Below are 12469 nucleotides of genomic sequence, written 5' to 3' on the forward strand. Positions count from 1 at the left end.
AACCTGTGGGCCGAGGCAAGGGCTGGAGCTCTAAGCGTGCGCTTTCCGCCCCCGGCTCAGCCAGCTGCTCTGGCGGTGGCCCCCACGCCCTACGCAGGGAGAGGCCGAGGCTGCCTGGAAAGGGGCGGGGGCTCGGCCGGGGGCGGAGGGACTCCGGGGCCGCGCAGACAGCCCTGCAGACCGACAGCAGGCGGCCGGCTCGCGCGCCTGCAGGACCCCAAAAGACGCGGGCCCTTGGCCTTTCCCTCCAACCTCCGCTGTAGTTCCAACCACCAAAAGTGCAAAACATTTACAAAGTGTGCAGTGCCCCGCAGGCTTCGGTCCCCGGGGCGAACGGCAGTGCTTGCCCCGCGAGCGTACTGGAATCGGTGTACCCGGCTCGGCAGCCAGTCTGGGTGTGCAAGGGCGGGCGAAGAGCGAGCGTGAGAGCGTGCGAGCGCGCGGCTGCAGAGCCCGCGCCGAAACCCACGTCCCTCCGCCACTGTCCTCGGGATAGATGGATCCATTTCTGCTTTCTGACATTTTCCTGCCGGGGGGGGGGGGGCGGAGAGAGGGAAAGAAGGGGGAGGGGCAGAGAGAGAGAGAGAGAGAGAGAGAGAGAGAGAGAGAGAGAGGGAGAGGAGAAAGCAGGCAGTCTGCTTCCCCCAGCCCTGTTTTGTTTTCTCTAATTGGTCCTGGGGGAGGCGAGGAAATTGGACAGAGGCTGGGCCGGGCGAGCTGGGCTGCCTTTAATTGGCTCCTTTTTTTAACTGGAGGGGAATCAAACAGGAGAGCGAGCGACAAAGGGTGGGAGAGCGAGAGACCGAACGAGGAGACGCGAGGAGGAGGGAGGAGGAAGGGAGGGAGGGAGGCGGGGGGAGCGCGGAATGAAAAGCTCCGAGGGGGGAAAAAGCAGCACAGCGAAGCTCAAGTTGCCGAGCGAGCGGAGCGCTCCCGCGGCCCCGAGCCCAGCGGCCGCCGCGCCCGGGAGCCCGGCCCGGCCCCGCCCGCTCGGGGCCCCCGCTGGCCGAGGCCGCCGGGCGGGGGCGGGGACGACCAACTTGGGGCGCGGCGCAGCCCCACTCTCCGGAGAGCATCGAGACCGGGAGCGCCACGGCCGCGGCCAGACGGCGGGAGCGAAGCGCGACGAGCGGAGGCAGCGAGCGGCGCCCGCGCCGCAGCCCCGGCCTCGCCGAGAGCGCGAATATTTTTCAAACGACTCAAACTTTCCTCCTTTCCCCGCTTTCCCGGTTCTCTCTTGGCTGGAATTGCTCTCCTGATTCCCGCGGGGCGCCGGGGCGCGATTCCTCCCCGGGGCTCCTCGGTGGCTCGGGTAACTTCGCGGACCTGGGGACCCGTGGATCTCGCCCCTTGGCCGAGCCCAGCCAGCGCTTCTCCCCCGCTCAGGAGGGCCGGGGCCGGGGCTCCTTCGCCTTTGGGAGGGCGCCCAATCCGGCTCCCTTGGGTCGGGCTACTGAGACCCCAGGACCCGCCGCAGGACTGGAGACAGCGGATTAACCCGAGCGAAGCCCGGGCCTTCCAGCCCCCACTCCGCGGAGGGGCGTCCCCTGGGCGGGGAAAAAGACAAGTTTGTCAGTCGTCGGTGGCCTGTTGGATCGAAGAGCCCCTGCCGCCGCAGAGGGGTCCCTGGCGCCCAGCACACGGAGCAGACAGCCCTGGGGACCCGGGGCAGGTCGGCGGCCGGGCTCCTCGGGCCGGGGCGCTGGCTGCTGCGCCGGGCGCGCCAAGGCACCCGGGGCCGGGCCAGCGCCCCCTGCGTCCCCACGCGGGCAGCGGCCCCGCCGGAGGAGAAACCCGGGTCGGCGCCGCAGCCACCGCCGCCTCCTCAGCCTCCCGGTCTCCGTCGCCGCCCCCTCTGTCGCCTCTCGGGGAAAGGGGGGACGCAGGGGGCTTCGCGGGGCCCCGGCGGATGCGCCCCCCACCACCTCTCGGGCTGCGCCGCCTCGCGGGGATGAAGCACCGGCCGTGAAGATGGAGGTGACCTGCCTTCTACTTCTGGCGCTGATCCCCTTCCACTGCCGGGGACAAGGAGTCTACGGTAAGATCCCGCGTCCCGCTCCACGCTGGCTTAGCACCGCGCGGAAACTTTGCAAGAGGCGCAAAGTGCGCGCTGCCGGGGTTTGGTGGGGACCCCGGCTCGGACTCTGGAGTGGATGCCCGGGTCCCCGCCCTTTTCAGGGCGCGAGGAGATCGAGCTCGCCGTTTCAGAGCACGGAGACGGGTCGTAGGGTCTGGCGTGAAGCCGGGGATGCCAGGGGGAGGCACACACTTCTCAAACCTTGCCGGGGGCCGGAGTGACTCGAAACCCTTGAGAGCACCCAGTGGGCTCGGGAGATCCCGACTGACCCCAAACCCGAGCCTGGGGCAGCGACTTGCACAGAAACCTAGTCCTACCCTGGCTCGGCCTCCGGAGTACAAGCCGAGCGATGCACGATCCGGAGTTGCGCGCGGCTTGCGGGTGAGCTGGCTGCCAGCACGGCGGCGGGGCGGCGGGCTCGCCTTCCCCGCTCTCGCTGCGGCTTCGCTTCTTTTACTCGCTTCTTGACTGCCAGAGCGGATGCCAGCATCCCCTGGATTGGGCACCTAAAACCCCGGCATCCGTTTTCGGTTCTAGCCTGAGCCAGTTCTTCCCATCCCCGGTTCCCAGCTACAAAACCCCAGCCCCACCTTCTTTCTCCCTGAGCGCATACACGGACGCATTCAGCCACCGTCCCCAGGAAACGCAAACACGGCACGCACCCATCGGGCTACGTGTTCAAACTCTGCCTCCTGCCACGCAGCTTTGCTCCTGCGTCCCTACGCCTCGCTTTCCGGCGCTAAGGGGACTCTGGCCGGTTACCCCTTCTCCTGTCTCTCCCGTGGGTGTTCCTGTGGAGAGGTCCTGAGAGCAGGCATCAATGTCCAGGATCACCCCAGGGCTCACCACTCTCAGGGACCCTCCTTCTGAGTTCTAATAGGCTTCAGTGCCCCGACCTTACAGTCTCAGGGCCTAGTGGCCCTTACTCTGCCTTCTGACTGCAGGATGGTCTGCACAGATCACTTTTTAATATTGTATAGGTGGGGTGGGAGGGTTCCCCGTCCCTCTATCCTGAGTCCAGGGCCTAATTATTCATCTTTAGATCAGGGGAGAGTTTGACCTGTTCTGTTGGTGTGGAGGCAGAGACATTGTCCCCCCAGCCACCAGCCTGGGGCGCAGATGTTAAATGCTTCCTTCTGGGGGTGGCTGGCGTTGCCTCCTGGTACCTCGCGAGAGGCAGGGGTGTCCTGAGGGGTGTCTGGGAGGTGACATGCTCCTGGCTCTACACAGCTAGCTGGCTTGGGCATAATTCCCTGGGGAGGCCGGCCCAGGCATCTGGCCAAACTCTGCTCTTAATTAGTTTGTGTGTCTCTTACTGCCTGGCCCTTTACATAGGCCAGAAGAGGAAAAAAGAAGGAAGAATGTAGCAGGGACCTAGAGAGGCTGGGTTGTGGGGAGGAGGCCACTGAGCTAGCCCCAGAGGCCTCCCCGGGGGCAGAGGAAGACACCAGAGGTCTGGGGTGTGTGTGTGGGGGGGGTTCTTTTTCTTCGTTGTCCCCAAGGTTTTCTTGTAGCTTCACTGCCTCCTTAAGAGGTGGCCTAAGATGGATGTCACTGAGGTCTTTACCTCCTCACCACACCTCAGGGGCTCTGAGGGTGACAGAGAACCCTCACTGTTCCCTACTGTCCTCTACTCTGCCCCTCCCCCCTAAGTGTCCTTGGGCAGATCTGGCGAACTATCTCCTGGTCATCCCTCTCCTTGGTCCCCTCCAGCTTTTCCAGACTTCTCCAGGGCTGCACAGGGCCCATGTTGGGGAAGCCCCTCTGAGCCTAGCCTGGAAACCCCAGCAATAAGGGCAGGGTTGGGGTCAGGTGGGGGCTATGGAAGTAGTGTCTGTAGACCCTGATTTCAGAGTCCTAGGGGACCAGGATTTAGCCATTGGCTTATCTGCCTCTCATTTTCTGTATTTTCTCCTCCCTCATGTGCCTGGATCTCACTTTTTGTTGCTCTCCACTTAGAGCAAACCAAGGTGCGCTGGGTGTACTGGGGCCAACCCCAGGGCTCTAGGGTGAGAGTCTTTGCATCTTCCCTTTGAGGTGTTGGCTCCAGGGCAGGCTGGCGCCTCAGGGAAATTGCAGAGTGAAGCATTTTTATTGGGATAGATGGGGAAGAGGTTAAGATCTAGTATGAGAAGGAGGATGGCAAGAGGCTGCTGAGTTCTTTGTGATGCTAGAAGCTTTGGCCAGAGACAGCAGAAGGGGGAACTATGGTACTACCGTAGTCCTTCTGCCCACCCCCCCCACCCTGGTTTCCCTCTCTGCCTAAAGCAGATGAAGCAGCGTGAGAAAGAGTAGAGTGTAGGGGTGAGAGATGGCCACTTGTGTCCATCATTGTATCCTGGCATCCAACATGGTGCCGGGCACACAGCAGGAGCTTGGCAAATGTTTGCTGCAGGAATGAAGGGCCATGGTTGCGGGTGGCGGGGCGTGGGGGGAGGTTGAGGAAATGCTTTTTGAAATTCTTTCTCCCCAAGAAGTCTGTCTAGGATGTTTTCCAGCAGGGTAGTGGGGCACACTCTGAGGGTCTCTGCTTTAGGGAGAGTCACAGAGTCCTAGACTGGCAGCTGTAGGAGACCTCAGGGAGGAGGAGAGAGAAGAGGCTGAAAGCCCAGTGCTGCCTTGGCAGTGAGGAGAGGCCGGTTTTAGTCAAGGCACAAAAGAAAACAGTGTGTCCTGGGGAGGGAACCCGGCCCCTTCCCCTCTGCCTAGCCCTGCGTGGCTGAGGGAGGGGTAGATTAACATGGAAGCCGAATCGAGAGGGCAGAAGAGCAGGAGGGCAAAGCCGGCAGGATCTATCTAGCTTGGGCTGTGGGTCTCTGTTGAGGCTGGTAGGAGGCAAGTGTCCAGAGCCTATTGGCTGCTTCCATCTGAGGGTCCTGTTGCCGGGGTCTGAGGTCTGCTGTCTGCAGCAGGGCTGGGGAGGTGCTCTCAGTCTGGCCAGGTGGTTTCGCTCCTTCTTTGGGACACAGATGCTACGGCAGCCCAGTGCTGGACCAGATGGTCCATTTGGAGCTGATCCCCTCTTCCCTCCCTGCCTCCCAATCTCCTGGCCCAGTTTGTTGTGCTCCGTGGTGGATTCTGCAGTCTGTTTTCTGGCTGGCCAGGGGGGTGGGCTGGCCCCAGAGGCCTACCCCTGGGCAAAAGCAGGAGCCAGGTGATGGAGGAAGGGCATCCCGTGTGTGGAAAACATCAGAAAACACCCGCTCCTCCATCCTGGCTTCCGCTTCTCCCCGTAGCTGCCGGACACCCGGCCAGGGCAGGTCAGTGGGATTCCACTCCCTTACAAAAACACAGCAAACCTCTGGATTATTTAATATGCAGGAGTAGGAATTGACATTATCCTTAAGACAGGTTGTTTGCAACTTACTGGTGGAAGTCAAAATATTTCACCAAAGGTGTCATCAGAAACTACTATCCTATGCTAATTTTTGTGGGAACATGAAGACAGATGTTGAATAATTTGACAAGAGCAACATAGCTTACAGAATTATCACCAAGTCAGGTTTTTTTCCCCCTCCTCTGAGGGGTGCAGAGAAAGAATGTCAGGAAGTGTGTCTCCCAGTGCCATCTTCTGGGTGTTGATCCTGGCTGTGGGCACTCTTGGGATTTCTCCCTAGAGTTTCTACCACAAGTCTTGAGTCTGGCTGTCCAGATCTAACCCTGCCCCTGGAGAAGGCATGCCATCAGAAAACTGGTCCCCTAGGGCTAATGGAAGGCTCTGGGGGTTTCTAAATGTCCTCAAGAAGGTTCCAGCCTCTGTTCCTTCTTCCTTCCCAGTTATGGAAACTGCATGAGAGAGAGACGGAGCCTTGTGCCCACAAGTCAGGCTGGTTTCTTTGCCTTGCCAGCATTGTCTTCCCACCCCCCTTCACCTTTCCCTGCTGAAGTTGATGTTGGCCCCTGAGCCAGCCTGAGGACTCCCCAGGTCCAGTAGCGAGCCTGGAGAGCCCCACTTAGGGTCAAGATCTGCATGGTGCCCCATCCTACACTGCAGGCAGGGAATTGGTGTTTCATGGGTGGTGGTGGGGCCCTGGTGAGGGGGTGGTTAGAGAGGATTTTATTAGCCAGGAAAGCACCCTTGAGGGAGTGTGCTGGGGACATGCCAGGGGCCCACTTGTAATTGGCCAGGCTTGGCTGTGAGTTGCTGGGGCCGGGCGGCAAAGCTTCCTTTAGAGCCTGGCATTAGCTCTGCTTTGCTAGAACAGGGAGGAACGGGGTTGGGGGGGGGGGGGGCGGCTGTTGGCGGGGGGAGTGCTCCGGAGGGAGAATGGAAGGAGCTAATCACGGCCGCCAAGGCCCGGCAAATGAATGATGCAGGAAATCAATACCTGGGGGCGGGGGTGGAAATCCGGGCAGTGGTAGCAGCCCCAGCGTCTCTAGCTGCCCAGAAGGCACGGGTGGGCCTGGGAGTAGTGAGACAGGCTGAAGTGTGAAGGACCCCTCTCTGCCACCTCCTCCCTTCCTCCTTCCTCACCACTTCTCTGCCTTTCTTCTCCCCCACTCTTGTCTTCCATCTCCATGTTGGGTCAGGCAGTGCTGCACCCCACAAAGGCAAGGGGCCTGGGAGAGAGGACCTTGGGCCTCTCAGTCCTGGCAGGACATTGCCCTGCCCCCTACCTGCCGCTGGACACCTGAGCCTGACCAGGCCCCAGGTGCAGGGAGCGTGCGTAGCTGCCCAAGGACTGTACCTGATGCTGCTGGCACTGCCACTCCAGATGTGGCCAGCAGGGGGAGGGCTTGGCCACCACATTGCCTTTTCTGGGCTCCCTGGGCCTCAAGACTCCCGGTGGGATGAGTTATTCCAGTTCCTCAGCCCGGGGTCTATGGGAGCTCCTTAAGGCCTTCTGATGCTCCAGGCCACCTCCACCTCCCACATACCCAACCCCCTGTCCCAGGGCATTTGCCTGTGGCCAAAGCCACACTTGCTGCGCCCCATGCCACAAGAGAGCTCGGCAGTAGGACTCAGCTCTGTGGGATCCTGCCCAGGTGGGGCGGTGTGCAGAGCTGAGACTGTATCCATCACAGCGCTGCCTCTTTGTGAACCTGGGGTGTGGCCCCTGTTCTTCATCTTCCTCCCCTTCTCAGAACACTCTGCTTTGCAGGCACACCATCTGCCCATGGCAGGAACTAGGTATTAAGGGACCCTACTGCATTTGAATGCCGATACAGGAGTCGAGACCAATGCTTAATAGCAGAGGAATCTTTTTTAAACAATGGAATTGCTACCCCCACCCCCCACCCCCGCAGTCAATGAGTAACACATGCTCTTTGCAAAACAATCAGAGAATACAAAAAATTATAAGGAAGAAAGTAAAGCTCACTTGATATCCCACCCTGCATTTGGTGATGGTTCTTTCAGGTGTCCCTTTATGCAAAGAAGAATGACTCTTTTCGAGAGAATCATTGGTTATTACAACAATCCCTCATAGGGAGTAAGTGTCATGTGCCTTTACCCAGTGCTCGTATGCCTCTGATTCCCGTAAGGTTCTGAGAGGTTAGCACAGCATGTCCTATTGTCCGCATTTAAGAGAAGAGGAGACAGACACTTAAGTGACCTGCTCAAGGTTACACAGCTGGTAAGAAGTGGCCACGAGGCTCCATCGCTGGGGACCTTCTGATTTGGAGGTAGGAAAGATGGAGTTTCCTCCCTCAAGGAGAAGGGGAGAGGAGTTACACACAAGATGGTTCCTGAAGATCTTGGTAAATGCCATGTGGCAAGGGCAGATAAAGGACTGAGGGAATTCAAAGGGTTAGGAAGTTACTTCCAAGGTCTTGTGAAGGGGGCGTTTCAACTGGCTCGATGAATAGAAGTAAGGGCTGAGGAGAACATCACAGATGGAGGGCTCACTGTGGCAAAGGCATGGAGGGTAAAGAACCTGGTCTGTGCAGGGAGTAATGAGTTGTTCCGTCGGGCTGGAACATCAGTTGAAAAAGAATGGGCACTTAGAGTTGGCACAGCAAAGGAACAATCATAACAATGGCTAATGTTTACTGCCTGGGCTGAGATCACAAACGTGCACTCACTACAAACATGCGGTCACTACAACCCTTGGAGTGAGTCATTTTCAGCCCATTTTACCAAAAAAGTAAACAGGGCTCAGAAAGATGAAGTTACCTGTCCAAGTGCTGGAGCTGGGCTCAAACCCATATCGGATTATGGAGCCTGTGTTTGGGTGTAGGAGGCTGGAATTCTGGGTCTGGGAGAAGCTGTCAGGAAGGTCCTGAGCAGAGAAATGGGTTGATGTCAGCCATATTTCAGGCTGCTGTGCAGCTGTGTGTTTTGAAGAGGGTATATATGGTCAGGAGGAGGGAGACTGGTTGGGAGGTTCCGCGGTTGTCTGGGGAATTCATAGGGAGAACTCCATCCAGGGTGGTGGCTGTGAGAATGGACAGGAGGTTTCAGGTACAAGAACCACAGGGAGTAAAGGCTCTGTATGGAACACGAGATATCTGGCGAGAGAAATAAGCTCTTACTCTCTTAGAGTTTGCATTCACGCTGAGGGGAAACAGACAGTAAACAGTAAACAAGTATAAAATGCATCCTATGGTGATGGGTTCGATGAAAAAGGGGAGAGGAGCTAAAGGGACAAGGAGGGGTAGACTGTGGTTCAAGTTCACAGACAGTGGCTGGGAGGCTTCCTTGTATAGGTGCCACCAGAACAGAGAGCTGAAGATGTGGAGGGAGGAAGCCCAGTGGATATCTGCAGGAGGTATATTCCAGGCAGGAGATTAACCAGTGCAAAGGCCCTGGAGTAGGAGCCTGCCTGGCCTGTTTGGCAACAATGAGGAGTCCAGTATGGCTGGAGCAAAGTGAGCGATGCGGGGGCCGGGGGGAGGAGGTGGCATGAGAGAGTTAGTGGGGCCTGGTTGTTTGCAGTCTTGAAGGCTATGTAAGGATGTTGGCTTGTATTCTGAGAGGCGTGGGGGAGCCATGGGAGGCTTTTGAGCAAGAGAGAGACATGAGTTGACACCTTTTTAATAGAATCCCTCTAGCTGCCATGTGGAGAATAGACTGTAGGGGGTTGGGCGTGGGGGAAGGGATCCGGTTAGAGATTGTCGGAAAACGCAAGAAATGAGACTGTACAATCATTAGGGTCCAAAAGGGCTTCAGGAAGAGCACAGGCAAGAGCTGGGGCTGAAAATGGCTCTGAGGTTTGGCACACAACGGCAGAGCAAAGGCCACAGAAGTCAGGCAGGTTTAGGGCAACGGCGTGACGTAGTTAAGAGCTTGGAATTTGGGGTAAGAAACCAGGGCCGAACCCCAGCTCTGCCCGGCACCAGCCACGAGAGCCTGGAAGGTTACATCAGCTTTCTCAGGCATGGCTTTTCCGCTTGTCGGAATGTTTACTGCCGACAGTAGTAAACTGCGGTGGGTAGTCGAGCCCACCGCACGGGTTTGTGATAAGCACACCATGAGACGGTGCTGGGGAGCCCTGGGCACTGTGCTCAGCACTCAGCCAGGCCTCAACACATCGCTTTATTCTAATGACGCCTGTGCAGTTTTGAACTTTGTGGGATTGTGGTGTGGGATGTGTGGGAGCCCTGGTGGTGAGGTAAGTGGACACGAGTGTTCATGCTCAGGAGAGAGCATTCGGGAAGAGGCAGATTTGCACACGTGGATTTATGTGCACAGAACAATGTGGGTTGAAATCATGAGTGGACTGAAATTGCCAGGGAAGAGAGAGTAGAGTGAGGGGCACTGGGCTGAGACCAGCACCCTGGGGGTGGAAGGAGTGAGAGGAGACAGAGTAGAAGGCATCAGGGGGGAAGAAGGAGACCTAAGAGGGGACAGGGATCAGAAAGCCAGGAGAAGGGCCGGGGTCTGTGGGAGGAAGGGCCATCTAAGGTGGAGGAGGAGACAGAGTAAGGGCCATCTGGGGACTAGGAGGTTGGCAGAGAGGCAGCAGGGCTCCTCGAGATCCTCTGGGGACTTGGGGAAACCTCAGATGCTGATTCAGTGGGTCTGGGGCTAGGCTGAGACTCTGCATTTGTAACGAACTCCTCGGGGTGATGCCCGTGCTGCTGGTCCAGTCGCTCTTTGGATAGCAAGGGCAACCAGGAAGGAGGTTAGGCTCAAGCGGCAGACTTGGGATGGAGGGCCAAGTAGGTGGCTTGCTGCCTGTGAGGGGCTGTGGCCCAGTAGCCTCACCTCCGAGCCTCAGTTTCCCCATCTGGAAGGCCGGTTTAGGCATGCCCGCCTCTTAGGATTCCAGAGAAGCCCGACAGTGATAATGCTTTGCAAGCTCTCAGGCGAACCCTGGGGACTCTGTTTCGCGAGAGCAGGCAGATGGTAGGGAGCCCCGGGTGTGGGTGGCCTGTTGAAGCAGGAGGTGCGGGCTGCGCTTTTGAGAAACGTGGCGGGCCAGGGAGGGCCTGAACGGCAATTCCTGCTCCCCTTGCCTGGCCTTCCGCCTGTGGGAAGCTGGGCTGCAGGGGTGGGCGATCTGGGTCAGTGGGTGGTGGCCTGGGCAGGCATGAGGACGCTGCTTGGCCAGCTTTGGAGATTCCACCCCACGCTCTTCTGGGTTCCTTTCCAGTCCAAGAAACTCTGCTCAAATAGACTTTGGTTATCTGGAGGGCTGGAAGCTGCGTGGAGAAGTGGTTCTCAACCCCAGGGGCATGGCAGAACCACCTGGAGAGCTTTTTCAACGACAGATGCCCGGCTCCACCCCAGACCTCCTGAATCAGAAACTCTGCAGGTGGCATCAAGGCAGCTGTGGTTGTAAGAGCTCTCCATTCGATTCTCGGGCACAGCTGGTGTAGACAGTGCATCCGAATGAGTCAGGCCCAAACAGATGTCTTCTTCCCCTGGGCTTTCTGAGGGCATTTCTGGGTTTTCTAGGTCACCGCCCAAGCTTTGTTTCAGCCAAGCTCTGGACCCTGGGGTTTAAAAAAAAAACCCTATGCTTATTTTTCTGTAAATTAGGAGCAGGGAGGCTTTCTAGTTTAAGAGTTCTAACTGGCAAGTGCAGGTCATGATCTTTGGGAGACTGGCCCCTCCCTCTGCTTCTGACCACGGGATTTCCAGTCCCAAACCTAGAGAGCCTGAAAGAAACTGCCCCAGAAATGCTGTTTTCATTGATTTTCAGTAGGTAAATTCTGTTACCATGTTGAAACGTTGCCCTTTTGTTTATTCTTTTCTCTTTTTGGTTTAGAGAAAAATGAAAATTTCAGAGCTGGACCACATCACAGCAATTCAGTGTAAACCAAGCAAATATTTAATGAATATCTATCTGCCGAGTGTCTGGAAGGGTAGTGGGTGCCGTGGCTGCAGGGGTGAAGGGCACCTGCCCCCGGGGAGCTCACAGTGGAGCAGGAGAGTGCAGTCCTTTCCAAAGCCCTCATTTTGGAGAAGCTTGAGTGATTTGCCCAAGGCTGTAGGGTTAGCAGGTAGTGGAGTAAGGATTTGCACTCAAGCCTGCCCAGTGCAAAGTCTAGGGTCTGCCTGCTGCCCCACATGTGAGGTTCCTGAAGGAAGTATCTGGCCATTTTTTGTTCCCCAGCCTGTGTTGTGGAGGATGGGTTGGCTGAGGACCCTCAGTCTTATATCAGATAGACATCACATTCTGTTGCTAGAAACAAAGACTTGACTACAGAGCCGCCAACAAATTAAAGCTGATTTTCTTAAGTCGAGAGGTAGACTATCCATGACTGCTATGGTGACTTCCTGGTCAATGGAGATCCATTCTCTTTTCACCTTATTGCTCTGCTCTCTTTACAATGGTGCTTCTCAAACTCTGCCACGTGTTAGAATTACCAGGTTGGGTGCTTAAAAATCCTGATGCCTAGGTCATACCTCTTACCAGTTAAATCAGAACGTGTGGGAGTAGGAACCAGGCATCTGTGTGTGTGTGTGTGTATGCGCACGCGCGCGCGCGCGCGCACACACACACACACACACACACACATATGTTCAGCATAATGAACTCCAGCCTTAGAGCATTTTGCTTCAAAGTCGCCAAAGGGCTGCTGGGGCTCAGCCATCATGACACATTCCAGGCAGGAGGAAAGGAGGAACATTTAAAAGGGTGGACCTGCCAGCTGAGTCAGCTTCTATTAAAGAGCTTTTCCAGAAGCCCCCTCCCAATGACTTCTGCTTGCATCCCATTGGCTATTCTTAGCTGCAAGGGACGCTGAGACATGCAGTCTTTTAGATGGGCACATTGTCACCTAGGAAAATATCAGGTTACGTTAGAAAGAAGTGGAGAATGGGTATTGGGTAGGTAATGAGTAGTCTTTACCACAAATCCCTACCTTGGGGCCAGTTGGCATTTCTTGAAATGAGAGGGGATTTAGATGGATGTCAGCGCTGCTCTCACCCCTCCCTGCCGGCCTAGCTCAGGGGCTCTGGCTGCTCTGAGGATGCCCAGAAGAGATATAGGGAGGAGACTT

General features: G+C 57.1%; 1 protein-coding gene across 3 annotated transcripts in view; it reads left to right on the forward strand.

The window, feature by feature from the left end:
• Window positions 1–1904: 1904 nt before the first annotated feature.
• The window catches only part of MDGA1 (MAM domain containing glycosylphosphatidylinositol anchor 1), a 60242-nt gene continuing 49677 nt past the window's right edge, over window positions 1905–12469 (forward strand). For all 3 annotated transcript variants that reach the window (XM_027057841.2, XM_027057842.2, XM_053222861.1), the window contains exon 1: window positions 1905–2038. In XM_027057841.2, the coding sequence (XP_026913642.1) occupies window positions 1972–2038 (67 nt within the window). In that variant the 5' untranslated portion in view covers window positions 1905–1971. The remainder of the gene's footprint in view (window positions 2039–12469) is intronic.

This window comes from Acinonyx jubatus, chromosome B2, assembly GCF_027475565.1.
Source record: "Acinonyx jubatus isolate Ajub_Pintada_27869175 chromosome B2, VMU_Ajub_asm_v1.0, whole genome shotgun sequence".
Classification (NCBI taxonomy): domain Eukaryota; kingdom Metazoa; phylum Chordata; class Mammalia; order Carnivora; family Felidae; genus Acinonyx; species Acinonyx jubatus.